At 47.3% G+C, this 25,289-nt stretch overlaps 1 protein-coding gene and 1 pseudogene across 10 annotated transcripts in view; one reads left to right on the top strand and one right to left on the bottom strand.

The window, feature by feature from the left end:
* dsf (nuclear receptor dissatisfaction) overlaps positions 1 to 25,289 on the top strand; it is a 183,791-nt gene that overhangs the window by 100,970 nt on the left and 57,532 nt on the right. For 5 of the 10 annotated variants that reach the window (XM_089572170.1, XM_089572169.1, XM_089572173.1 and 2 more), the window contains exon 2: positions 23,081 to 23,157. In XM_089572170.1, coding sequence (XP_089428296.1) covers positions 23,081 to 23,157 — 77 coding nt within the window. The other 5 variants (XM_089572177.1, XM_089572175.1, XM_089572171.1 and 2 more) reach the window with 3 other exon arrangements.
* On the bottom strand, positions 21,422 to 21,487 carry LOC149360108 (U4 spliceosomal RNA; annotated as a pseudogene).

The raw sequence follows: 25,289 nt of genomic DNA, 5'->3' as shown, positions 1-25,289 counted from the left end.
TTGGCTGCGGAGCTCGTGGTTTTCTAGCTGCGCGTTCTCTCTTCGGGAACCCTTTTTTTCCGGTGGGTCGAGTGCGTAGTATCCTGCATTGCTTTATCGCAAAGCGGCGAGGTAGGCGGCCTTTTGGAGGAAAAGAAAAAAATGGCACCGGTTTTTCCTGAATTTCTTTTTGCGGCTTGGAAATTTTAGCTTCTCTCTTTTAGAGGCATGAGTGGCCATTCTTTTTTGCGCTGGCAATCGTTGAGTTTGAATGTTTTCTCGTAATAATATTTTCCCCCGACAGTGGCTACTTCGACTTTTTTTGAGGCCATAATATACGCTTTAGGTTTTCATTATATGAAAGTTATTTCAGGTTGCAGCATTCTTCGGCCAGTTTACGTCACAAAAGGCACGCGAGCCTCTTTCTATATCATTATACATTTATGAATATTTGTCCCCCAAGTACGCGCAATTGTGGTTCGTCTACTTTTCTCACTTTATATTGAAAACAAACTTTCAAAGCAGCTGAAGCCAAGCAGAAAAAATGATTAGTTTCATTTAAAAAAAAAAATATTTCTCTGCACTTAAGATTTTTTTATTTTGGATTGTTTGGTCTCGTTCCAATTTTCGGGGACTCTGAACATGGCTATTTTTTTTTTCATTGGTGTAAGGAACACTAAAATAAAACAACCCTATCGACAGAACGTCAGACACAACGTCAACCTTCGGTGCATTCTTATTTAACCTTGTTTCCCCTTGTCGCTATGGACGAGGGTAACGCTGGTGAACTCTCTGAATGATCGCTTACACTACGTATAAATACCGACAAAAGCAGAAGATTGGACAGTCGTCCCCGTTGGTCACTTGGTGGAGAACCAGACGCTAAATTCGGAGGTCGTGGGATCGGATCCCGCGGACGGCATGCGGTTTGTTTTTCTTCTGCTTTTAATAATGTCCCATTGATAGAAACTACAAAACTAAAAAAAAGACATCCCCTATGCTCCTTGGTTTCGGTGATTGTTGGATTCCGTCATTTATGTCATAACAAGCAACTCTCTCCATTCTTTTGTCTTTCGGTGGTGATGTAACTCTTACATGTCGTCCAAACAAACAGCTCACGCTGTTTGCCGCGCTGATGATATGGCGTCCGTGTTTCAGACCTTTTATTAGCATGATTAATCTTTTCTTGAGAGCAGCAGGCCTATTTTTATTTTTTTATTAATTCTACCAGTTTCCTACAGACATCAAAGCGAATTCTACAATGTACCCTACGACATTTGACCATCGTTGATAAAGGCAGCGGTGCTCTACGGGATAACAAAAGAAAATCGTTTTATAGGCTACTATACACAGAAAGTTAGGTCACTTTGATTCACTAGTTAACTCAAGCTAGCAACCAACTTATAATTGTAATTAGGGCAACATTTCATACGTCGAAATGTAAAAAAAAATGTGTGAATTTCTTTGTGACTGAATTTCCTATTAAAGGGAGTTTTTATTTTCGTATCCATTACACATTACTTCTCCAGACATTTGGAGACAGTGCTTTCACACGTGCTCTGTTAACAGGTCTCTGAAGGACCACATCATAAATAAATTGCACCGCCACTTTGATGTGTACGATACTCAGAACTATCAAGACAGCGAGGCAGCCACTCGAACCGCGGCGCCGGTGTATACTCGCCCTTTCTTTTCAATTCAAGGTAGTTCTGAAATTCATGGAGCATTTTTAACATTGAAGTCTATATGCGTCAGTGCTCCCTTTGATGTTTGAAGTTAAGTTGTGATTCAGTTAGAAAATTATTAGTAACCTGTAATAGTTTCAAATGCTCGTAATGGAGTTCAAAGTTTAGATTCACCCCAGATTTCGCTATCTGTATTTCTCGCGCTGGTGACACTCAGTATGGATGACGCTTGATTTGTTCTTGTGTAATTTATTACGTGAGCGTTAAAATCTTTGTTCGACTTTACTGAAAGCTGGCTTTTTTGCATAATAGGTGTTATTGCGGCAGAGCAACCTTTAGGTGAATTCGAGTTCAAACTTTTACAATACGGGACCCTTATGGCCAAAGTAGTTCGGGCAGGTGTTCTAACACTGGTGTCTTAAACTGCGCGAGGAAATATGTGGATCACACTTATTAGGAAGGTGGAGACTACATCTAAATCTCAAAAGAAATATTGTGAAGGAAGGCAATTCTGAAGAAACAAAGTATAGAATGCAAAAGCCTGAAAGGAAGGAAAAATTAGTTTCAGATTAGGCAAGTATTTGGGGTTGGCATGCAAAAACGAAACATTTGTGCCTTTCAAATCCATGAGTAGAGAGTCACAGAAAGTATTAGAAGCGGTGATTTTTTCAACATCATCGGCGAGTAAAGCTGGATAGCGGGAGGCGGTATTTAACTCTTGAAAGGCTTTTTTAATTATCAACAAGCCGATCTTGACTCGTTAGGAGCTGAAGAGGCTTCATCACTTCTTTTTCTTTTCTTTTTTCGGTGGGGGGGGGGGGGGAGGAACGGGAATATTGTTATTTTGCAATTTTTAGAACAAATAATCAGAAAATCAATAGAAAAAAAGATGAATCTCGCGAAAAAATGCAGCAAAGAAGGCATAGCGCACTGCCATAAATGCACCGAGGCACATTCAAGCAGAAATTGGTACGTAAAAATTATTGATTAAATACAAAACTGCCACGCTGGCAAAGACGAGTGAATGCCGATTTTAGAAGCACAGCAAAGGTCACATGAAATCATCTATCTGGCTTGAGATTAGTTCATGGAAGCGCGCAGCTCGCTACCTCACTTACAAAGCTTTTTCACAACACGAAGCTAACCGCGAACAATATTCTGCACGAATTTTTTACACACCTAGCGTTCAAATGAACACATCAGGGATCTACACTGTTTGTGTTACCCGTATCACAATGCCTTGGGAAGCACGGAGGCGTTTGCACAGTGATTTGTGTAATAGAATGCATCTCACATAGCACGCATGTGAGCGACCGCACACACTTACATTAAACGTATAGCTTAAGGTAGAGCCATCGAACAACTGAAGGCTGATTTTTATCTTCAGCTAAACCAATATTTTTGAGGAACGTAATTGTATCGCTCGGTACGAATGGCGTCTACACTTCGTCTGCGTGCGGCGTCCCCGCGTACTTGAATAGTTAAACGCGCGGGCGCGTTCGCGAAACAGGCTTGAACTCTGGACTTTCGAAAATCCTGCTTGCATTATAGCGTACTAGAAGGTACAATTCAGCAGTTACTGTGAGGGATATATTCTGGAGTTTAACTCGATGACAGGCCCGTTCAATTGCGCATAATATTTTTATCGTTACATTCTTATATTGATATGCACGCTACTATAATCTCCGAGCGACAATCACCATTCGATTTCAGACGGATTAGTTACTAATCATATGAGAAGGCGCGCGATGCTCTGTGTTTAATGTAGCGAGATTTTCATAGCTCCCTGAAAGAAAGTATCCCGGTTTAGCCACAGACACGTGGACAAATTCATGTACTAGAGTTGGGAAAGCCAGTGCGAACTTAGCAGTCGGCAAGCAAGTTGCACCATTACTATATCTCGAGTCCGTAAAAAACTACGCTTCTCAAACTTCACGTCACGTCTCGTTGTAGGTCTTGCCGTAAATCTTGGAGGCTCGGCGAACGTTTACGAATAGACTTCACGGCTGTGCACAGAGAGGCAGGAGGGGGGGGGGGGGGGGGGGAGTGTTGAGCATAGCTCCAGGTGCGTTCACTGCTGAGTAATGTTCATTTGAATGTCGGATAAGGCACGTGAGCTCGGGACTTTAACAAACTCAACTGCGTTCGGCAACAGCAAGGTTTTAACGAAAACAAGAACCGCGCGGATTAGGGAACGGAGGTAGAGGAGGTGCAACCAGGAATCGAGTATGACGACAGGCAGCACCATTGACAACGTCATTTGCCGCCTCGGATTACGTTGTGCACGTGCCTTGAGCACGCCACTATTCTGCGTTGTCCCCACTGAGCACGTGCCAGGCTGCGCGGCGTGTCGCTTTGACATCCCCTCCCCCTCTGGTTTCTCCTCCAACTGCGCTCTGCGTCCCCCTTAGGGAAACAGGCCTCAGGGGACAAGCGGCTGTGTGCGCGCGCGTGCCGATTAGGGAAGGCGGTGTCATTGCCGCTGCGGTGAGTGGCAGGGCGGAAAGAGATGTTGGAAAGGGATTACTACCGCAATAGAAGCCGTGGAAGAGGAATAACATTGGCCGAGGCTCACCGCCGCGTCCTGCCGCACGTGCGCCCGGGTCGTTGAATTCGCCCCTTCTGTACCCAGGGTTAGAGTTTGGGGCCTCATGCTGCAATAAATACAGCAGGTTGTAGTTTGGCGCTGGTAGTATCAGAGAAAGAAACAGGAGGTGTATTCGGAAGCGAAAACGTAATAATCGCGGGAAAAGTTGTCTTTTAATAGCTTTATCTTGGCAGCCACTGACCCTGCTCACCAGCCTCATAATATAGACAGCAATTTCTGAGGAGTGCGCATTTATTCAGGCCCCAATGACGGCAGCGGATATAAAGCTGCTTAGCTTTCTCGCAATATGAGCAGAAGTTAGCAGCACTGGTTATATACGTTACGCGGCGACCAGCCGAAGAATAAGGCAATAAAGCAAGATGAACGATGGCAACGAAATGATTTAATGGCCGCTGGCGTAGCGCAAGCGCTCCGTACGGCGCCACTGCCAGCTTCCTTTTCTTCGTGAGACTACCCGGGGCACCGAGCGATCGTACGATCGCTCGCGAATGAAAGACATTGATGAAGAAGCGCGCGTAATGCTGATACGCTTGAAATGGAGGTACAGCAGATGGCAAGGAAATTTTCCCCCCTCCGGACAAAAGCCTGACTAAAGAACAAGATGTTACACAGACGAGATCGATACGCTCTCCATCACTCCTCGCGCACATTTATCTAGATCTTTACAACCCAAGCTGTAAATACTGTGGCCAACAAGCCACCTACGATCGCATCCTGTGGGTCTGCAAAATAGAGCCACCTCCAGGTGATCTAAGTACCGCTCCTTCTCTCGAGCGGTGGGAGACCGTGCTGGCTAGCTCTAACGCCAGAACGCAAGTTTTGGCGGTGGAGTCGGCTGACAAAGTCGTCGAGGGCTGCGTACTCTCGACCACTTAACGCGGCCTCTTGCCAAGCTCTTTCCGGCAAATAAAATGTTTTACAATCAAAGGTAGTGAAGTGCTGGCCGCCACAATGAAATAAATGGGCGAATGAGTCGTAGTCCACGAAGTTTCCGGGCCGCAGGTCGCCAGTAGCCGACGATTCCAGTTCGTCGTGTCGGGGGATCGGGGCGGAGAGGAGTAACGGCGACGTCGGTTCGGGTCTGGCGAGCTGAGGCAGCTGGGCGACGTGGACTAGGAACCCGCAGCCGACGAAAAGAAGCAGATAGAGAACGATGACCGGGAGGATGAAAGTTGGGTGATACCCCGCAAGCTCCATAAAATGTTGTGTGGTGACTATATGCAGCAGAGGTAATCTGCTAGATAGAGGATCGATAGACTTAGACAGCAGAACAGAACACAAGCGCGCACCACAGCGCCGTCGTCGTTATAGAAATTTCGTCGTCCTCCCAGCGTCCGTAGCAGTAGTCATTGTTCGAAGTATGGACTCCACTAAGGTCTCCGACTTGCATTATAATAGAAGTACGTAGAGTATAGGTATAAATAGACAGGACCAAAGACGAAGCAAGCTTACTTCGTACTAGCATATGCACTCTTTGTTAAAAATAAACTACAAATATTTAAATCTGATGATTCGACCACATGTCTTGGAAATTGTACACAGGCTTAGAAAAGCCTGTTAGTAACAGGAAGAAACAGACACATAAATATAAATACAAATAAAAAGTAGCGCTTCTCATCGATGCAGCCTTTTTGTATAAAAGCAAGAAAAACACACACCTCATCAAAGAATGTTTAATAGACCTTGTTCACTCGTGCTTTCTGTCTTTTGCGAATGTTGGAAGGCTCTGCAAACAAGTGCATGACTGTAATACATGAAAACATTTTTAAGAATAGGCGGAGAGTTCTAGTCACGTCTAGTACAACAGGATTATTTCCCTTCTTGATACACTTCTACAAAGTTTAGCAATCTTTTATTTCATTCTATTGCCTCACCAGTGTTTTGCACACCCAAGGAAGGATGCTACGAAGAATCTTAGCACTCGTTAGCACTGTGAGCTTACTGTGAGTACTAAAAGTTCCGCGGGTACAATATTTTTTTTTCCGGTGAACTTGATTCATCACAGAACAGCTATGCTTTTAACAACTTATTAATTGGTTGAACCGTATTACAAAGTCATTTCTAGACTTTGGGGAGAATTAAGCCATACTAACGGCAGATTATAGGAATTTCTACTAGACTACACTCTCTGATGACGTGCAAGGTCGTGCGTTACAACAATTTCAATACACTATGAATACAGCTTCTATGTACCGAAATTATAATGCGAGAATCTTTTTGGGTGAGGCTTCGTGAGACATTACAAGAAAGTTGCGAATGCGGAGATTTTGCGAAACGCGCTCCACAGCTGCTGAGCCGCCGCGGTGGCTCAGTGGTCTGGCGCTCGGCTGCTGACCCGAAAGACGCAGGTTCGATCCCGGCCGCGGCGGTAGAATTTCGATGGAGGCGAAATTCTAGAGGCCCGTGTCGATGTCAGTGAACGTCAAAGAATCCCAGTTGGCCGAAATTTCCGGGACCTTTCACTACGGTGTCCCTCTTAGCCTGAGTCGTTTTGGGACGTTAAACCCCATAAACCATAGACCGCAAACCGCTCGCCACAGCTGTGTTGACTCCACTCTGCATCATATTTCGAGTTTTTTTTTTTTATGCCACATAAGGTATTAAAAGGACAAGAACGTCTCTGCGGAGCACAGATATCTCGAACAGCGTGAACGTTCTGACTGCAGGGGCAGGTAGCAGGTGGTCTGCCAGGGAAACCTTGAAACACTACAAAAAAAATTAACTCTAGGGGTTCCTTAGTGGATTGTTTGAATGCGTTAGCATATGAGAGGTTGACGCACTGAAGCTCGGTGTATCTTAGGCGATAGATACACTTAGGAGTACTTGAAGCTGGGCTTGTTGGTGCATATTCGTGAAAGACATGAGAGCGCAAAACGGGGACACGGACGAGGAAGCGCTCGTCCTGTTCCCTTCCTCGTCCGTGTCCCCGTTTTGCGCTCTCATGTCTTTCACGAAGATACACTTAGGTTCGTTATATGCAACATCAACAAGCGAAGCTTCTTACATCCGAGGTGGCGTACTTCGGCTTCTTACATCTGAGGTAATACATGAAAGTTCGCTATATTCGAAGTTAACACACGAAAGTTCGTTATATTCGAGGTGACAAACGGAAGTTCGCCAAGCCACGCGCCCTTAGTGACGGCGGTCGCAATTTCCGCTTGTACAGGCCCTTCTAATGCAAGCGCATCTAAAAATAAACATCAAGCAGACAGAAGACGAACGTCCTAAGCAAGGCCAGGCTGGACACAGCACTAAATTACGGCAGTGGACTTGGCCCCCATCTCGGCGACGCCGTCCTTGCACAACCGTTACCCCGTAGTTCTTTTCTCCGCTCCGGCGGTGGCGGTCGACTGGGGAGGGCAATTAGCGGACGCTCGACTGAGCCGGCGGTGCTGTGGCAGCGGCAGCCGCTTTGTTTACGCGGGGTCGTTAAGTGAGAGTGAGGTGTCCGAGCGCCTGCTCTCCTTGTGTCCCGACTACGCGACTACATCTTCCCGGGGCTTCTAGCCCGTTTCTCCCTGAGCTCCCGGCGCGGCGTCGAATTATACTGCCTAACGAAGCGTGAACGCCTTGTTGTCTTTCGTCTTGCGCACCCCGCGAACTCGAGCGGCACTGATGGCGAGTCCCTGTTGAACAAGCGACGGGCTGTTTGCTCTCGTGGCTGTAGACTCGACGTAGAACGCATGGTACACATACGTCTTATGGCGACTGAAGTGTTTCAGTGCGTTCGTGTCGCTGCTTGCTTTTGAGCAGGTGTGACAGAAGCCAAAGAATGTCAGTAATATTGTTTTTGTGCGGTGCTTTCTTTCCCATCTCAACATTAATCTTATGTTTCTGGTTTACTTGTAATTTCGTGGATGATCCAAAGTGTAAGAAAGTGTCGCTGGCTTAGTTCGTGCGTTATTTGATACGCCGTCATAACTTGCGGCTATAGTGCTGGTGATAACTAACGAAATTCTGCATTTACGAATTGAAACGCAATGCTCCACATCAGTGAGTAGGTAATATCATTAGTCGCGAACCGGCGTCTATTTCTTGCGTCTTGCGCAATACCCAATTTCTGCAACACATACGAGGGAAGGCTCGCCCATTCTGCCCACTGACGTCATCGAGGTAGGGGACGCCACAAGGTGAGGTGTCGCCCTAGTCGGTTGCGAGCTACTGTAAGCAGCGATTTTAAAGATTTATTTCTAAATTACAGTGTCCACGCAGAGCTTCTGAGCGCTGTTGAACCTCCCTTTGTAGCTTCATGGCTTTTGTAAGGAGAACGCTAATGAGTACTTAGTCCATAAACAAGGCTACATGAAGGCATTAGTGTGAAGAGAACGGATCTACTTGAGGACCAGCCCTATACCTGTATATAACCAGTATAGTACGTTTTCTGCGTCAAACACCCGCTTCCTCTCCCAAAATTTGCAATCCTTTCAAAGCTGTCTTAGCAAAACAGCCTCCTCAGATGTGTTAGAGCAATATCTCTTCTGTGTGCGACCGTCACGTATCGTAAGAACACACAACCTTGAGTAAAGTATCAATGCGGCGAAGAGGAAGAGCTTCCCGAATAACAAAAACCACGCGACATGGAGGGTGCCGACAAAGGAGTGCTCTGAAAAATGGATATCCTCGCTGTTCTATAAGAACGCAGCCATCTGGCTGTCTGTCCTTCAGCACTTCCCTCTTTTGTCCTCCGGCCTCGCTTATCCTAGCCAAGCTGAATTGAAAAGAACCTAGACGACAACAACGAAGTGAGTGGTTTGCGGAAAACCACACAAACTTAGCCCGGAATAAAAAAAAAAAGCATCAGTCGCGGCTGCCCCGTCAGAGCCCTGATTAATGACAGCGACGTGGAGCGTGATGAGCTGCCGGCCGCAGCGCGACACCCGCTTTTTCGCCGAGCGCGTCTGGTGAAAAACGCGGCAAGCGAGCACCGCGGCCGATGAAAAGAGAGTACAAATCCAGCAGCGGAAGATGCGAAGAAAGAACGAACGCAGCACCAACAACCAAGCGAAAGTGAAAACAGCAAATAGGAGCATTAGGTGCCAGAATCTAGGATCGAGAGAAGAAAAAAGAAATACGCGCGAGAATAACGAACACGCGGGGAAAAAAATGGTGCCGGCCGCCGCGTCAGAGCTGAAAGGGCTCGCTCGCGGGCTCCTCATCAATCTGGGAGCGCTCGTATGTATACAATCTCATCGTCACGGATCCGAGCTTTGAAAGATCACCTGCTGCGCCGCGCTCAGCGAGCGCAGCTTCAATAGAGACTTCTCCGTCGGCCCGCCTTACTCCAGAGGTGGCGACGCCAGCACCCTCACTGCGGCGATGCCAGTGCGTACAGCGAGGGGCGATTGTTCTATAACGAAACAGAGGAACGACAACAACAAAGAGAAAAGTTGAGCAAGTTAAAAAAAACGATAAAAAAACCGGAAAGGGAGGAGTGGAATAAAAGAGGGAACGTACGTCCTCATTCCTTTTCGCTTCATCCGAATCCCTCCTGCCCGGAGCGGCCGGGACGCTGGATCATCTTGTGAGAAAAGCGCAGGTGCGGCGGTCGTGGCCTCTTCTTGCTGGCGCAGCCGCCCGTTCGGATGTACGCGGACGTCCGCCGCCGTATAGTCGTTCTAGACAGCCGGGCCGAAGGAACAGAGAAAGCATCGGCTGGCGCCGATGCACGCCTGACTACGAGACCGGTGATCGCCGCTCGCTCCGCCGATGATTTCTCCCTATATAGCTCACGGCTCTTCCGCGTGCCACCGCCTCTCCCGACCTCCCGCCGTTTACTGTCTTTCTTTATGTCTGTCAGTCTTACTTCCCATTTTTCTGTCTTTCCTTTTCTTCCTGTTTCTCTTCATCATTTTGTTTTCCTTTCCTTTCTTCCGCAGTGAGCTCTCCGCTTCTCTCCTCTGCTATATGAGAGACTCGAACCGATCCCCTGGCTTCTACTCTTCCTACCTTTCGCGCTCGGCAGTCGCGCGCGCTGTTGCTCGGATCATATCGCTCTCTGCTGCTGCTCCTGCCAATAACAGCGCCCTCTCTTCTCTCCTAACGCCGACGGCGAACGTGGATTTAGGGTCTGGCGCGGATCAGCGATGCCGGGGAAGTTTTCCCCACTCGCCTCAGCTTCCGCCGCGACCCGGACAGGCGGTCGTCATTGGCAACGACGTGGAACGACGTTTGGTTGTGGCGACAACAAGAAACATGTTCCCCACCTCTTCGTATCCACCGGCCCTCTCACAGAGGAGGCTATGGAGCGTGAATGCCTACTTTGTCTCAACCTCGTCGTCGACATCGTATACAACTCCTAAATTTATCTTGATCTTCCGTGTTCCCGGAGGATGCTGCTTGGCGGCTCACATCCATACTCCCTCCCCGCCCCGCTCCCTCATCCGGAACCCGTCACCACATTCTGGCCTGTCTCACTGATCCTCCCGACACGGTCGTTCTTGCCGTCTCACCCCTACTTCCTACCGTCAAGCTTGAGAAGAAACTCCTGTTTGCGTCTGTCGCGCGACCTCTAGACGTCTCGCGAGGAGCGACTGGGGAGGAGCGGGCTAGGGCACGTAACCCGCCGGCGGGGACCGGGAAGAGAGGAGACACATATCGAGCGCCAGAAAGCGCAGCTGAAACGAAACTGAGCCTCACGCTGCTTCTGTTTCGCCAGATATTTGGAGAACGTCTCGCGGCACTGGCCTGACAGCATCTTGTCGAGTGAGCTTGATCCCTGCTTCCCGGTGTCACCGTCTCGTCCTGTTTTATTTTTCTCCTTTTATTTTGTCCCCCTTTCATCTGGATGTTCCGAATTTTCTTTTTTTTTTCTTATTTTGCCTTGCTATCCATGCTCCTTGATCTGCGCCTATTTTTATGGCGCCATATAGGAAGTGGCATGCCGACACTTGCCGCCCACACACGATGGTTCAGCGGGTTCAGAAAGGAGACGCTTTCTCTTATTCAACTCTGAAGCGTCTCATTTTTTTTTTTTCTGGTCGCGCACTTCCCGACCAGTGTGTTTGTTGATGATGAAACCCTGTTTACGCACAGTGACGGCACTCATGGTTTCTTTATCACTGCTTCGTGGTTGTCGTCGTCGAAGAAATATGGCTGTCGTGATAGTACGTTGAGGTATTAAAAATTTACAACTTGCTTAGTCCTTCCAGTGTCCTCAAGACATACGTGTAACGTGCCTCATCCACGTGGTCAGAGCGTCCGAATCTTATGAGCGATTGATGGATTTCGCGGGTCACGCATTCATATGTCAAAAGTGGCAGCACTAATTGAACAGCGATTTTCTAGAGGTGTACCACTTCACTAAATGAATTTCAGCTCATGATCACTAAAAGAATTAAAGGCGCTTTTTGAAGGTGATTAAAAATTGTTGACCTGTTGTTGATCTGCGATGGTACAATAAAATATGCCATAGAGTTCTTAGCTTGGGAAGTTTCCTGCCAGGTGCCCTCGTGGCATGCCGACACTTGCCGCCCACACACGATCGTCCAGCGGGTTCAGAAAGGAGACGCTTTCTCTTATTCAACTCTGAAGCGTCTCCCTTTTTTTTTTGCTCTTGCACCTCACGACCAGAGTTTTTGGTGGTGATGAAACCCTGTTTACGCACAGTGACGGCACTCATGGTTTCTTTATCACTGCTTCGTGGTTGTCGTCGTCGAAGAAATATGGCTGTCGTTATAGGTACTTTCGTTTAAGCATCTTTCTTTGCGCTGATTTCTGCAACTTTTCGTTCCTGGAACCTAAACATCGTGGCTTGCTCGCACCTACTGCGATGTTGTTCGCCCTCGTGACAGCGTCCCTCAGTAGAGACCATTTCTTTCAGTGGAAAACAAGCAAAACTGAACAAACTAGTGAAGAGTTCATTTAAGCTGCTATCAATTTTCGAGCATGAATTTTTTTTCTGCCCAGTTATCGTGTCCTGTTGTTTTTCTTCACAATATTGCTTAACCAAACGCTAACACAGATTACCTACTATCATTTCATCTGAGGACGCAACAGTTCAGAGCGAAAAGGAGAACACTTCTGAAATTATTTCGTAACAGCTGCAAAAGAGATGGGGGGGGGGGGGGGGGGTTGGGAGGAATAAAGAAAAGAAGAAATGTTCTCTCATCTTCCGAAGGTTCATGAAGGTTTGCTTCTCAATTTATTTAGTCCTGAGCCACTAGAAGAACAGATCACAAGTTTTTTAAAAAAATTCTCTATTTGTCGAGAAAAACATTTTTGTGTACTCGAGCCCATTTGCATTATGTAGCGGGCCAGGGCCAACACAGAGGGCTACACTTGGGATAGGCAAACATTACGTCATTTTTGTTTAGCATGCTATCTCATGCAGTTCAGTGCATTGCTACCTAAAGCTCATACTTCTGCGAGTGCGGGTTTTTGTTTATAGGCAACCTACAGTGCACAGGCGGCTGAGGCTGCTCTACTGGGCGAATAACTGCTACCGTAAGCTACCTGGGCCGCTACAAAAGTTGTAGGAGTTTAGCGTAGTTAAATCGAGTACACTTGCGAAAGCAGAGGCACTTAGGCTCCGCCTTAATGGCTTTAATGGGTTAGTGCCCATTCATGCTGAATTGGTAATTCCTACTTAAGATTCATAGATGGCGGTGAGTCCTCATATACCACTACTAGTGCAGTGGCGCAGCGGTTAAGCGATGCGCCTCTGCGCTGGCAGGTGGCTGTTCCTATCACAGACACCGGCCGGTATGGATTCTGCGACCCATATTGATTCTCCCAAGACACCTCTCGCGACTAATCATTAATTTAACTGCCACTTTCCAAGGTGGTCGGTTTGCTCACAATCCGCTTGTGATGACGCCTTCATCCCATTGAATACAGCTGGCACGACGCTCCTCCGAACTTACCCGAGCTTTCTCCCTTTGGCTGCAGCTTCAGCAATGTTCCTCCGAACTTACCCGAGCTTACCCGAGTAAGTCGGGGAAGCTCGGGTTATTTAGGAGCACAAGGCAAAACAGTAAAGACAAGATTCTTGTTCTGGCTTGGTACGTCTGTAATAGCGCTTTTCGCATTAAAAGCGAGACTCTATTATGAACATTTAGAGAGTACGTTTGGCTGGTAGCATTTTATGCCTATCTTCTGCCAACCTAGCTAGGACTGACGCACGCCACGTCTGGCTTTGACGGAGTATAGAATCCCATATCTATAAGCGCTGGAAACTGCATTACGTGGGAAAGTGCGGGTGGGACTAAAGCTGCTTGCTTCTCTCGCTAGGCTGTGTGCTACGGCGCTGTGATGGACACTGCAAACTTAGTCTCAGGTTGCCTATACCAGAAGACGGAACTTTAGGCTGACGCTATGCTCGTTTAAAATTGGTCCACTTGGTGATTTGAAGAAATTTCTTTTCAATTTTTTACTGGCGAATTTTTGTTACGTTCCCTACGCCATTTAAACCTATTTGAGTGAGCGCTGTTGCGATGTTGATTTGGTAGGAGGGCGTCTGGCAGGAAACTTCCCAAGCTCAAAACTCCACCGCATTTTTCATGGTACCATCGCAGATCAACAACAGATCAACAATTTTTAATGAGCTTCAAAAAGCGCCTTTAATTATTTCAGTGATCATGAGCTGAAAATACATTTAGTGCAGTGGTACACATCAAGAAAATCGCGGTTCCATTACTGCTGCCACCTTTGACATATGAATGCGTGACTCGCGAAATTCATCAATCCCTCATAAGATTCGGAGGCTCTGATCCCGGCGATGAGGCCCGTTATACGTATGTCTTGAGGACACTGGAAGGACTAAGCAAGTTGTAAATTTTTATTACCTTTACGTAGTGTATACATTCGTTCCGACGCCTCTCGTGTCCGCTTACTGGCTGGATTGCGCGCCTGTACTTAACAGCTCAAGTGCAACTTCTAAAATCTGAGGAAGTTTCTTACGCGGTCTTTGTATGATCGGGCACGTCTCAGTGCAAAGACTGCCGATACCATGTGTCGCCCGATGTTAGACTTCCTTACTTCTACTGCGGGGCTCAGTTTTTACGACTGAACTGAGTTCCCCTTTAACCCTATAGCAATTAGTTGACCCTCTGAAGAAGAAAGCGAGTTGGGAATTTTCTGCTACGTTTCCAACAAACGCCAAGAGAATGGTTGGGACCAGAGGTAGCGGCCGCTAAACCATACACTTCCTCATAGACAGGATTTCAGGAGAGAATGAGACGCTTTATTTTGAAATCGCGTTTGTGCCTTGACTACTCATAGCTGTGGTGGTTTGCCGCTGCTAGACGTTTTCTCTTGCCTTGGAAGCGACATTTAAACACAACAGTTTACTACATGTTTCACAGCCATTATTAAACGGACCTGATCAAGTAAACTGAACAGCAAGTGGGACGTTTGATCAGGAGCTTGGCTTTGATACTGCACCTTGTCCAAGGCCCAAAATAACTGCAGTGTCATCGGAAATAAACGGAACAGAGAGACTTTCATGACCACACTGCAGGCTATTAGCCAAACTATAGCCAAACGGCGCGAACGTTTCAGCCATTTTCGTCACGTGCCGAAGAGCTGTCCCCAGGGAGCGACAAAAGCTGTAGCGACGCACGTGTCGCTGTGCTCCTAAGCCGATCAAAGCCGCGCCACTCCGAGCCAATCCAAGCGGATCCCCTCCGAGGACTCTCTGGTACACCGCTGGGCTGCGTACGTGCGCACGTGCCTCCCGCAGTTCATCGCTTGACGAGCGTGAGCGAGCACGCGCCCTGCACGCATTGGCCGCGCACGACACGCACTGTGTCACCCCCCTCCCCCGTCCTCGTAGAATTCAGGCCCTCAAACACGCAGTATTACTGTTAATTCCAGTCTCTGTGCGTGCGCCACGGATATCCGGGTTATGAATCTGATGCCTCTGTGTCCCCAATGCAGGATGAGCTGCCGCATTTTTGACACCCACTGCTGCCTTCTTCAGCATGCCTGGATTATTTCAAAGCGACGTGCGACAGGTCAAACTATTTTGACCCTTGTGTATGGCATACTTCACACATTCATCACGAATTCGCAATCGCGAACTTCCTCTGCCAAGGTCCTAGTTCCGTGTGCGTAGGCTGGTTTTAACTACAGTGATCACCCGAGACCCTTTAATTTAATGACGAGGAGCCAATCAGTTTATTTTTTTTATTAATTTAAAATGCAATTCTGTAGTGGAGTTTTGACATGGTTTATAATAGAAAAATAGATACTTGAATCAGGTGAAAATAAAAGCGACTAGAAACTGTAACAACACCCAATCAATGCAAAAAGCAACAAGCAGAATAAAACGTAACATGACGTAAATACAAACATATGTAAGAAGAAACCACAAGAACGTATTGAGCAGGCGCTGTGAACACTAAGAAAAACCGAACTCTAACCCGTAAACCCACAAAATATATACAATTGCAAGGATGGCTGTAATACTTTCTAGTCTTCTCCTGTCGGTAACTCTCCTTGAAAAACATTTACTTGAAGGAGTTATTATTTTTGAAAAGAAGAGAATATTATCATATTATGACGTTTTCTTGCAGTATACCAAGAGAGAAATGATGTGATGATAAATACATTTAAGACGCGGCAAATGATTTCTTACAACTGAGCATTTTAAACCTGCTCCATTTAGTAACGCATAGCAGGTAAGTTTTCCAGCATATGTTACAAGACAAATGGCTTTTTTTACACATTTTCAATTCAATTCTCTGTTATATTCAACTGATAGACGTTCGAATCGACAATATAAACTAGACAGTCGCATCACCGATGTATTGTCAGCCAGCGCTCTCTAACAGCCCCAGCAGAATAGATTTAACAAGTTTAAAGTGTTCTTCCTGTAATATATTATAGCTCAGGACTTTGGAGTCTGTTTGTTAGCGAACTTGTCTTCTGTCTATAATGCGGCGCTGCCGGTCATCAGTCCCAATTATTGTCGCACCTTTTCGCGGCATCTTATATGGTAGGCATTGAGAGCCGCACCAAGACATGTGCATTGCCTTTGATGTGCATGACGTGCGTGCAAGCGCCTATTACGCATTTATTACCGTGCGAGAGAAGTGTTGTATGTTGTTATAAGTGCTCTATGTGTGTGCGTTCACATGTGCATCGCCTGGAACACCCCACGCAGCTCATTGCGTTATCACATCATTACGTTCCATCTACGCTCTACCTGAATGTTTACTTCCCTACCCATTTCTCCTGAAGTGGAACAGTCCTTACATAAATTCTGGCAATCTTTCCGACCGTCCAAACACTAAGAACAGTTTTGAAGGACATCGTAAAAGGGGCCCATAATCAAAATGAGATATTCGTTTTCTTTTCCTACAAATACCATCCTCAATAGTGGAATGCAACCTCTAATTTCAGAAGACAGTTCTCGTAACTGCATTCTTCCGTCCCTGGTTTTCGAAAAGCTAGCTTTCAGTGTACCGTCGCAAGCCTGTTGCGGCAGGTCTAGGGGTGACGGCAGGATTTTGAAGAAGAGAGATACCTTGCTGCATAATCCCCCCTGGTCTCCAAGGGTCACTGACATTGGTAACGCGCAAATAGCTTGTCAGAAAATTATATTTGGGTGCACCTCATACAGCTCTTTTATCGCACTGATATCTCAGGTACCTGGAGACTTCATTACGTTCAACAGTTTCATAAACTGAAACAAAGCAGTATGTTTGTGGTAAACTATCTATAAATTCAGATACTGGTTTGTCTTAATTAAGATAATGCTGCATACTCCATATTACTGTGATTATTTTTAATAATCATCGTCCTTTCTTATAATAATCAGATACTTCCTTGTAATACCGAATGCGCAGTATAAGTAAGGGTCACGTTTGATGATTTGGTGGCTATTGTTCCGGCATGTCGCGCTGGCTTAAAGTACACATCTTGAAGCAAATCTTCAGCTTTTTAAGTAGTCTTCAAAATTTTACTTTATACCTCTTGAAAATAATGAATTAGATGATTGCAGTTCCCGATATTCTTATTCTGAGCTTTGTTGAACGGAGCCTTCAGAGACAACCCACATGCATGCTTCCTAAATTTTGAGAGTCCATACTGAGAAAGCCAAATAATTTTCAGTGAATCAAACATTCATCAATAATCTGTGTCTGAGATAAGAACATAGGCATGTCAACAGTTCTTACACGCCCAAGCGGTAACCATGCTTATTAAAGATGCATATTCAATCTGCTTACATCGTTCGCTCGCAAGTGCCTCAGCAAACTATACAGAAGTAGTCACCTGGTCACGTGACACAGCAGCTCCTTCTCTCCTTCTGAAGTGGGGTCTAGTGTTCCGGTACGTTGTGAGGTGGCTGCGTCGTGGACAAAGAGACAAGAAGGGAATAAATCAGAGGGGCGTCGGAACGACCGCGCATTCGAGAGAGTGAAAGTGTGGCAGGCTTCCAAAGCAGGCAAGGGGAAAGAGGGAAAGGCAATGCGCTTTTGATTCGGTAATCCGGAACCACCTAATCTGGAATGCAAAGACCAGAACGAAACACTTCCGCACCCCTGGCCCGAGAGCCACGGTTCACGTCATCGAGCGCATCCGCTGCCGGACAAATCGAAAACAACATCCCCCAACATAAAGGAAGAACGGGGGGGAGGGGGGGGGGGGTCGCAGAGGAGAGGCAGGCCGACGAAGCGGCAAGAGGGGATAACGTGGATCAATTAAAGGGCGCAGCGGCCCGCGCTGTGTCAAAACCTCGAAGCGATGTGAAAACTAAGAAGAAGCGGCTCAGCTGAGGGGAGCCTTCGGGTGATGATCGAAGGGGAAATGTAACAAAACAAAAAGAAAACAAAGTTCAAAGGATCACAAGAGCGACACACGAAAGCGGGAAGAAGTGAAGGTTGTCCGATCAACAATGGGCCGCTAAACGCGTAATCGCGCCCCCTTGCCCACCCAGGGGATAGGCAGGGGGGCTCGGCGCTCAAGCATGAATGGGAATAAAAGAAACGCGCAAACCCCTCGGGGCGTTCAGATGAGGGGCGGAGGGGGGTGATGCGGGGAGGTTGTTGCAGCTGCCGCGAGTTAACAGAGCTCCCAGGCTTTTAATGGTCACGCGGACACGCACCGCTGCGGTCGGCAAGGAACGGGGCCAACCTGCGCTTGCAAAAGAGTGCGCCGGCGACCAAGCTGTGTGGAGCGCGTGTGGTGAGGTTGTCGAACATTCACGTGCTCTTGTTTTCGCTACCGCGTGTTCCGACGCGGGCCCGTGAATTGTCGGCGCCGACGCGCTTGGCGCCAGCGTAGAACGCTGAGTTCCCCCCCCCCCCCCGCCCCCCCTTACCTTCAACCCCCCCCTCCGCACGTCTGCCATCGTGCAACCTTGTTCCTCCGCACAGCGAACACACCTCTTCCGCTCATTTCTTCTTTAAGCTCGCCCTGGAGGGTGGTTTTAGGTCCCCACTAGGCCGCCCCGCTACACGAGTTACTTCATCCTCACGTGACTGACGTCATGGAAGGGAGAACGGGGGGTCATGCTCAAGTGTTCCGGGTCTCAAGCCAGTGCCCTCGAACTGAGGATTGGGTTCGCGTCGGCTTTGCAAGGCTGGCATGAGGCACGCAATGACGATGGTTGCAATAAGGGGAGCCACAGTGTCGAACGCAGCGGACAGATGTAACGTGTGTGCCGCGAAAATGTACTTTCTAAGGTTCTGTTGTTTATTTTCCTCTTTTTTGCGTATGCTTAGAAGAGTGGCCCTGTCACGCTCTTCGCGAGCCTTCATGTCTCTTGTTCGACCTAGTGAGGCCCTTGATTTTATAGTCTTTTTGCTTTGTTTCCTTTTTGCTGTGCCAACGTAAACACGCCGCACGTGTTCCGATGTGTACTATGTCTCTACATCGCAAGTGAAAAGGGTGAGCAAGAGTTATACATGTTAGAAAGCTATGTCCCTCTTTTTATTTATTTTTACCACAAGAGAAGACGTGCTTCACCTTTTGCGCCTTGTATTATCTGGCAAAATTGATTGGAACAGGACGTGGCTTCCATCACTAATCAAATTAAATCGGGCGAGTTGCGAGCACTTGGAACTTTCGGCGGAAAAGCATTTGTTCAATAAGTGAGCCAGTATATGTAATTGGAAACAAGTTCAGGATGTCCACTTCGTTAAATTATACTGCTTATTATAAAGTCAAATAATGGCGTAATGTAATTGTTGATATCAATGAGATGTGGAGGTGAAATAAATGACATGAATATCAATTTCCATATCTGGAGGGTACACTAATTTAGTCGTAGCACTTCTTACAGCCGACCGCGTAGTGGTTAATTTTTGTCTACTGGATTTTGGGAATGGACGGTGCTTCTCATCTTAAGGCGAAAGCCTTTAATGCCTCACACTGTCGGGACCAAGGAATGTTAGCAAGTGTGTCCGCGTTTCGGCGTCACTACTTAAAAAAGAACCCATGTCGAGGCTGGGAATCGAACCAGGGCCTTTGGCACTTGAAATGGAGACGCTACCACTCCGCCACGAAGGTAGGGTTCTAGCTTGAATAAAGGCGCATCTAGTGAATGCATGGCTTTCATTTAACAAAAATTAAAAAAATATGAAAAACAAAAAACAAAAAACAGTGTGTCAGGAAAGGCTTTCGCCTTGAAGCACTTTAGAGAGCCAAAGTGCCCCCTGAATTTTTTTAGAGATTGACTGGATAAAACTAGGAGATATTCCCGGCCGCCACATAGTATGCACGCGCGAATAAAGGGTAAGCATAGACTTCGACACAACAGGATCTTTTTTGCTTGCGTGAGTCAACAGGGGAACCAAGAACTGGGACATCAAAATGATAGATTGGGAATCGAGACACAAATATTACGGTAACGCATTCCCATGCAGTCACTGCACTGTACCGGTTATTTGCGTTTTTTTTTCTGATCTTCTTGCAGTTTTCGTGAATTTTTGAGGATTCAAGGGTGTACCAAGTAGCAAGTCAGAGTGAAGTCGGGAAGACGAAACCGGAAGAATCTTGCCTTTTTGAAACGTCAAACCTCCACCTGCAGCTGAGTGATGCTTTCGGAGATGGGCTAACGAAACATTTATTCTACAAGGCTTGTTTAACGACGCAATGTATGAATGAAAAAAAAAGGAAACGGAAAGCAAAGGAAAAGTCTGTCGGGTGGGCTAGAAAGCAGCAGCTCATCTAATGTGCTGCTTCAATAAAAGCAATAAAAATTAGCGTGAAGCGTTACTATCTGGAGCCTCAATTAGAGGTAATAGGAATAGCTATTATTTCATAATTGCTGTCCAGCACTTTTCAGTGATGAAACCATCTAAAACCATACTTTCAAAATCGAATCAAGCACAAGTAAATGTATGGTTCACGGAAGTCTGATTAAAGATGTCTGCCCTTCACTTACGTAGCAACGACTGGCGCGAAAGTTAACCAGCAACCGATGCAATAGAAATCAGAGACAAATTACAGAGGCATGAAAGTCCAAGTCTAGGGATGTAAATAATGAGGAAAGGCTGTATGATGGTTGCTTGTTTATTCTTCAAAGCTGCTGGCATCGCAGCTTTATTTCCCCTGCTTGCGATGCAAGACGCGACCATATTTTTCTCAGTTGATCGCACCCAGGCAGAGCGGATTCTAGGATGTTCCAGATTGTTTTGGTGACTTTGCATGCCGCATTTTGAAAGTTGTCTGTCAAATTTAAATTGAGCGCGTCCGAGAGCTGCAGGCATCCTGTTTTACTCCCGCCGAGGATGCTTGGTGCATTCGCCGCCTTATTCCAGGGATGTAACTTACGCTTTTAAGTTTTCCATGGGGGGGGGGGGGGGGGGGGGGGGGGGGGGGGTGTCTTGTTGGGGCCGAACAGCCCGGGCCCTCCCGAAGCAGCACAGAAATCGTCCCAACCGAAGACGAACATCGGAGCAGCCGTCGTCTCCAGAAGTATTTCATTTGATTTGTGGGTGTTTAACGTCCCAAAGCGACTGAGGCTATGAGGCACGACGTAGTGAAGGGCTCCGGAAATTTCGACCGCCTGGGGTTCTTTAACGTGCACTGACATCGCACAGCACACGGGCCTCTAGAATTTCGCCTTCATCGAAATTCAGCCGCTGCGGCCGGGGTTGAACCCGCGTTTTTCAGGCCATGCAGCAGCCGAGCGCCATAACCACTGAGCCACCGCGGCGGGGCAATTTGAGACAGTGTTTCTTACTGTACACTAGAGGGAAAGCCAACTAGCAATAGTCACTCCTCAGTCGAGACTTCATGGGATGCGACACTGCCTCTGCGCAAAGCTATTCGATCCCGGCCGCGGCGGCTGAATTTCTTTGGAGGAGAAATTCGAGGCCCGTGTACTGTGCGATGTCAGTGCACGTTAAATAACCCCAGGTGGTCGAAATTTCCGGAGCCCTCCACTACGGCGTCTCTCATAGCCTTAGTCGCTTTGGAACGTTAAACCCCATAAACCAAACCAAACCAGAGGGAAAGCCAGCCGCACGACAGGGGATCTCGTAGATCACTCCAGAAAGGCATTTAGTGAACTTGCACCGGTGGTGTATCTTGCACTGGTTGCGTCCTTTTTTTTCTTTGGTCAGTAGGGCCCCCTTGTCGTGCGGCCGGTTATACATAGGTCAAACTGGCCGCTGTTTTAATGAGCGCGCTCTAGAACACAAGCGATCCATGCGCACCGGCACGGGCATTAATCTTCCCCTACACTGCAAAAGCTGCGAAAGCAATAGCTGTACTCCTTTTCTGGAAAGGACAAAATTCCTATCGAAGGCAAAAACAAAAACGAAGAGGGAAGTAATCGAGGCTTTCTTCATAGCCAAAAGGGGTGAAGATGATGATGATGATGTCCTCGGGCTGAATGGCATTGTGTCAGCACACTCTCTTTGTCTTTATCGAGGAAAGAGATAGAATTCCTGGGTGGTATCATAAGTCGTGGTAGCAACATCCGGGCTGAGCCCCCATGGTGATGCAACAACTGATGGCAGCGGTGGGATGCTGCTACCATGACTTATGATAGCTGAGTCATGACAGTGGGCACGCCCGGGCTATCTATAAGGCTTAATGCACACGTGGCATTGTTACAATCTTGTATTATTGTGTGTCGCTGCCACGTGCTCAGCCTGTTTGGGTTTGTTTTTTGTCATGTTAAAGACCCTTATAAGTTCGCTTCTTTCAAGCAGTAAAACTAGTTGGAAGTCTGCGCTTCGTGTGTTCCTGTCCCAGCCACCTCTTGTTGTCCTGTCTTCTTCTCGCAGTTTTATTATGGCTTATTCCAAGAACCAACTAGACGAACTTCATGCATGACGTGAGAAGAAATGATTTCAAGGTAACACAAGCCCTGACACTACTTGCCACAACAGCGTTCATGTCATCTATGTAATTTCCCTCTTAAAGTTCTTTTTTTTTTAACAGTGCTCAAAATTTTGATGCTCTTTAGTAGACGTTCCTGGTGTGCACGCAGTTTTGAAATTTACTTCTGCAGGCTTAACATCTCACCTGCCGTTACAGTTCTTCGATAATATGTGAGCAGCGATACTTCTCTCCAAATCATGCACTTTTTTGTGTCTGTATACTTCCGAGAGGTAGGCAGATTATGGAATCGCGCCGCTTATCGGTGGTGTCCTGCAACTTTAATTTCTCTACTATGAATCTTTTTTGAGCAGCGCTAAGCAGTTCATCTCAACACCGCAAGTGGCGTGACAGTCTATTAAATCCCGAATTATGGCCCATATAGACTGCCAGATTTTAATACCTGAGGCATATGGCGTGTATCGCGCAACTGGTATAATAAAACAGCTCTGCCCTCCCTACACTTTTCACGCTCCTTTCGTCGTACGCAGACAGATACAGCAAGGAATATATTTTTTTTTTGTCTTCTCAGGTGTTTACCGCAAGAGGGCGCGACAGCTGCATCCCCTGCAAGCATCGAACGCTGCCAGCCGGGCGCCCTTTTGGCCGGTGTGTACTCGCGTGCCCCGCTCACTGATGGCGGAGCCACAAAAGCGCCCGTGGCCTCCGCCCGCTCTCCGCGCGCCACTGTGGCGCCGGCTAATTAAGTCCTTAATGAATCGGTTCGCGTGCCCCGCAGCCCTCCGCCGGCTTGCGTAAGCGGTCCGCCGCTCTACCTCCTCTCTCTCTAAGTGCACGAGTACCTGCAGAGGCGCTTTTCCCTCCCTCCTGCCCCCATTCTCCCGTTCCGCTGAACACGCGCTTCTGTTCTGAGCCGAAAAAGAGGGCTTTGCGCGCAAAGCTGTCGGCCTTTTGTTGTGCATGCATGTCGAACTGTACTGCTTACATGGTGCAGGCCTTTCTGCTGGGGCGCAATGTCGGATTCATCAGGGTCAGGCAGCACAAGTACAAGTGCAGCATTGGGGAAAGGTCTTTGGACCACATGGTTCGCTCTTTAGTGTCAGAGTGGCTCATTTGCGGCATCCCTAAACTCCAAATAGCTTTGAGAGGTGAGAACAGGGCTTCCCATTTTACAGAGATTTGGAGCTTTAGGGAGCACTTCAAGTGTGCTCCTAAAACGAGCCCTGTGGATCTGAACACCTTTCGCCAAGCCGGTATGTATACTAGGCATTTCAGCAAGTATTTTTTTTAATCCTAAGAGCAAGGTGGTTGAAATAGAAATAAAATATTTTAAGAAAAACTGCCAGCTGCGGCAAGCATCGGAATATTTGAAATCATGGTAACTAACCTGTACGTTACCCCAACCTAACTAATCGATTTTTTAATTAGCCCTGATTGGATGTGAGCGCCAATGCCGAGTTCGTTGCTGCGGATAACACGATGCCTTTTTCATACGCGGAGAAAAAGTATCTTGAAGCCGTACAGCGCGAAGCAACCGGGAACCTTTTTCAGTGCAAAACCTAAACGCAGGAAGTTCGCGCCGGGAATTTTTTCCAGCGCAAAACCTAAATTGAACGCATGAGGAGCGCAGGAAGTTCACTGCAAACGCAACATTCGGTCATGGAGTATTACAATGCCTACAGCCCCCAATTAAATTGCCTTCTCTATTGTGGCATGGTGTTCACGCACTTTCTGCTTCCTTTTACGGCCTTATCACTTTCTCGGCATCCGAGAAACTACCAGATTCGTCTGTAATGATTGTAGCCGCACACAAACTTTCCACTCGGACCAGGGCGATTTTTTCATCGACTACAAGGTTTGTGTGAAAGGTCTTCCATTTTGTAGTATAGATGACTGCACTCTGAAGGTTGCTAATGCGCAATAGCTCCTTCGAATAGTACGCAAGCCATTGCAGTGGAGGTTGATGTCTGGCACCGTCTTTCAAGATGCACATGCGTGTATGTCCTCCTCCTGGCCGGTTTCAAATGAAGTAGTGGATGAACTGCCTAAGCCATTCTCGACGCAACCAAACACACAGCAGGTTGCTACTGTAATCGAACCCTTCTCAACACCCTAGCCTCGCGTGGATCCCTAGACACGCGGACGATGACGACGAGAACCAGTGCCCACAACGAGGCTCGGGAGGATGTCTCGTTCCTTCCTTCACTGGCGTATATCCCGCCGTTACCGACGATTCTGCTGATATGTCCAACATCTTCGGTGTCCTAACGTGCAGACTAAAGCGTGCCAAACAGTGAAGCCATGATCGGCTGAAGGTAAACCATCGGGTTACCTTGGTATACCTCAGCTACTTTCACATGGCATGAGCAGATCTTCGTAATAAGATCATCGTCGATGCCACCTAGACGCCAAACATCATCCGTAAATGGCTTACCGGCCCTCGCTGGCATCATGGGGCATGTAGACTCGGTCATTCAGTGTCCGTACTGCTGATCTGTACCACCTAGCTCGGCATTGCTCAGACATCCACAATGGACGCGACAACCTTGTTGCCTAGCGGGGTTTTCCCATCAATGGAGAGAAATTTCTTGCACTGACCGCAGCCGGAGCGAATGGCATCTGGGAAGACATTTGGAAATATGTTAAGTGGCATCTAAAAAGCAGTGTAGAGCCTACCACCCAAGGCGTCCCCCATTCATCTAATGAGTCCATACTTTTCGCCTCGTTAAAACCCAATACCCTCAAAAATGGCCTCGAGCCTGGCTTTCATTCATTCATTC

Source organism: Amblyomma mixtum, chromosome 2 (assembly GCF_055824585.1).
Source record: "Amblyomma mixtum isolate Tamu chromosome 2, ASM5582458v1, whole genome shotgun sequence".
Taxonomy (NCBI): Eukaryota; Metazoa; Arthropoda; class Arachnida; order Ixodida; family Ixodidae; genus Amblyomma; species Amblyomma mixtum.
Note: the sequence above shows the minus strand (reverse complement) of the source record. Positions and strands in the feature narration are given on the sequence as shown.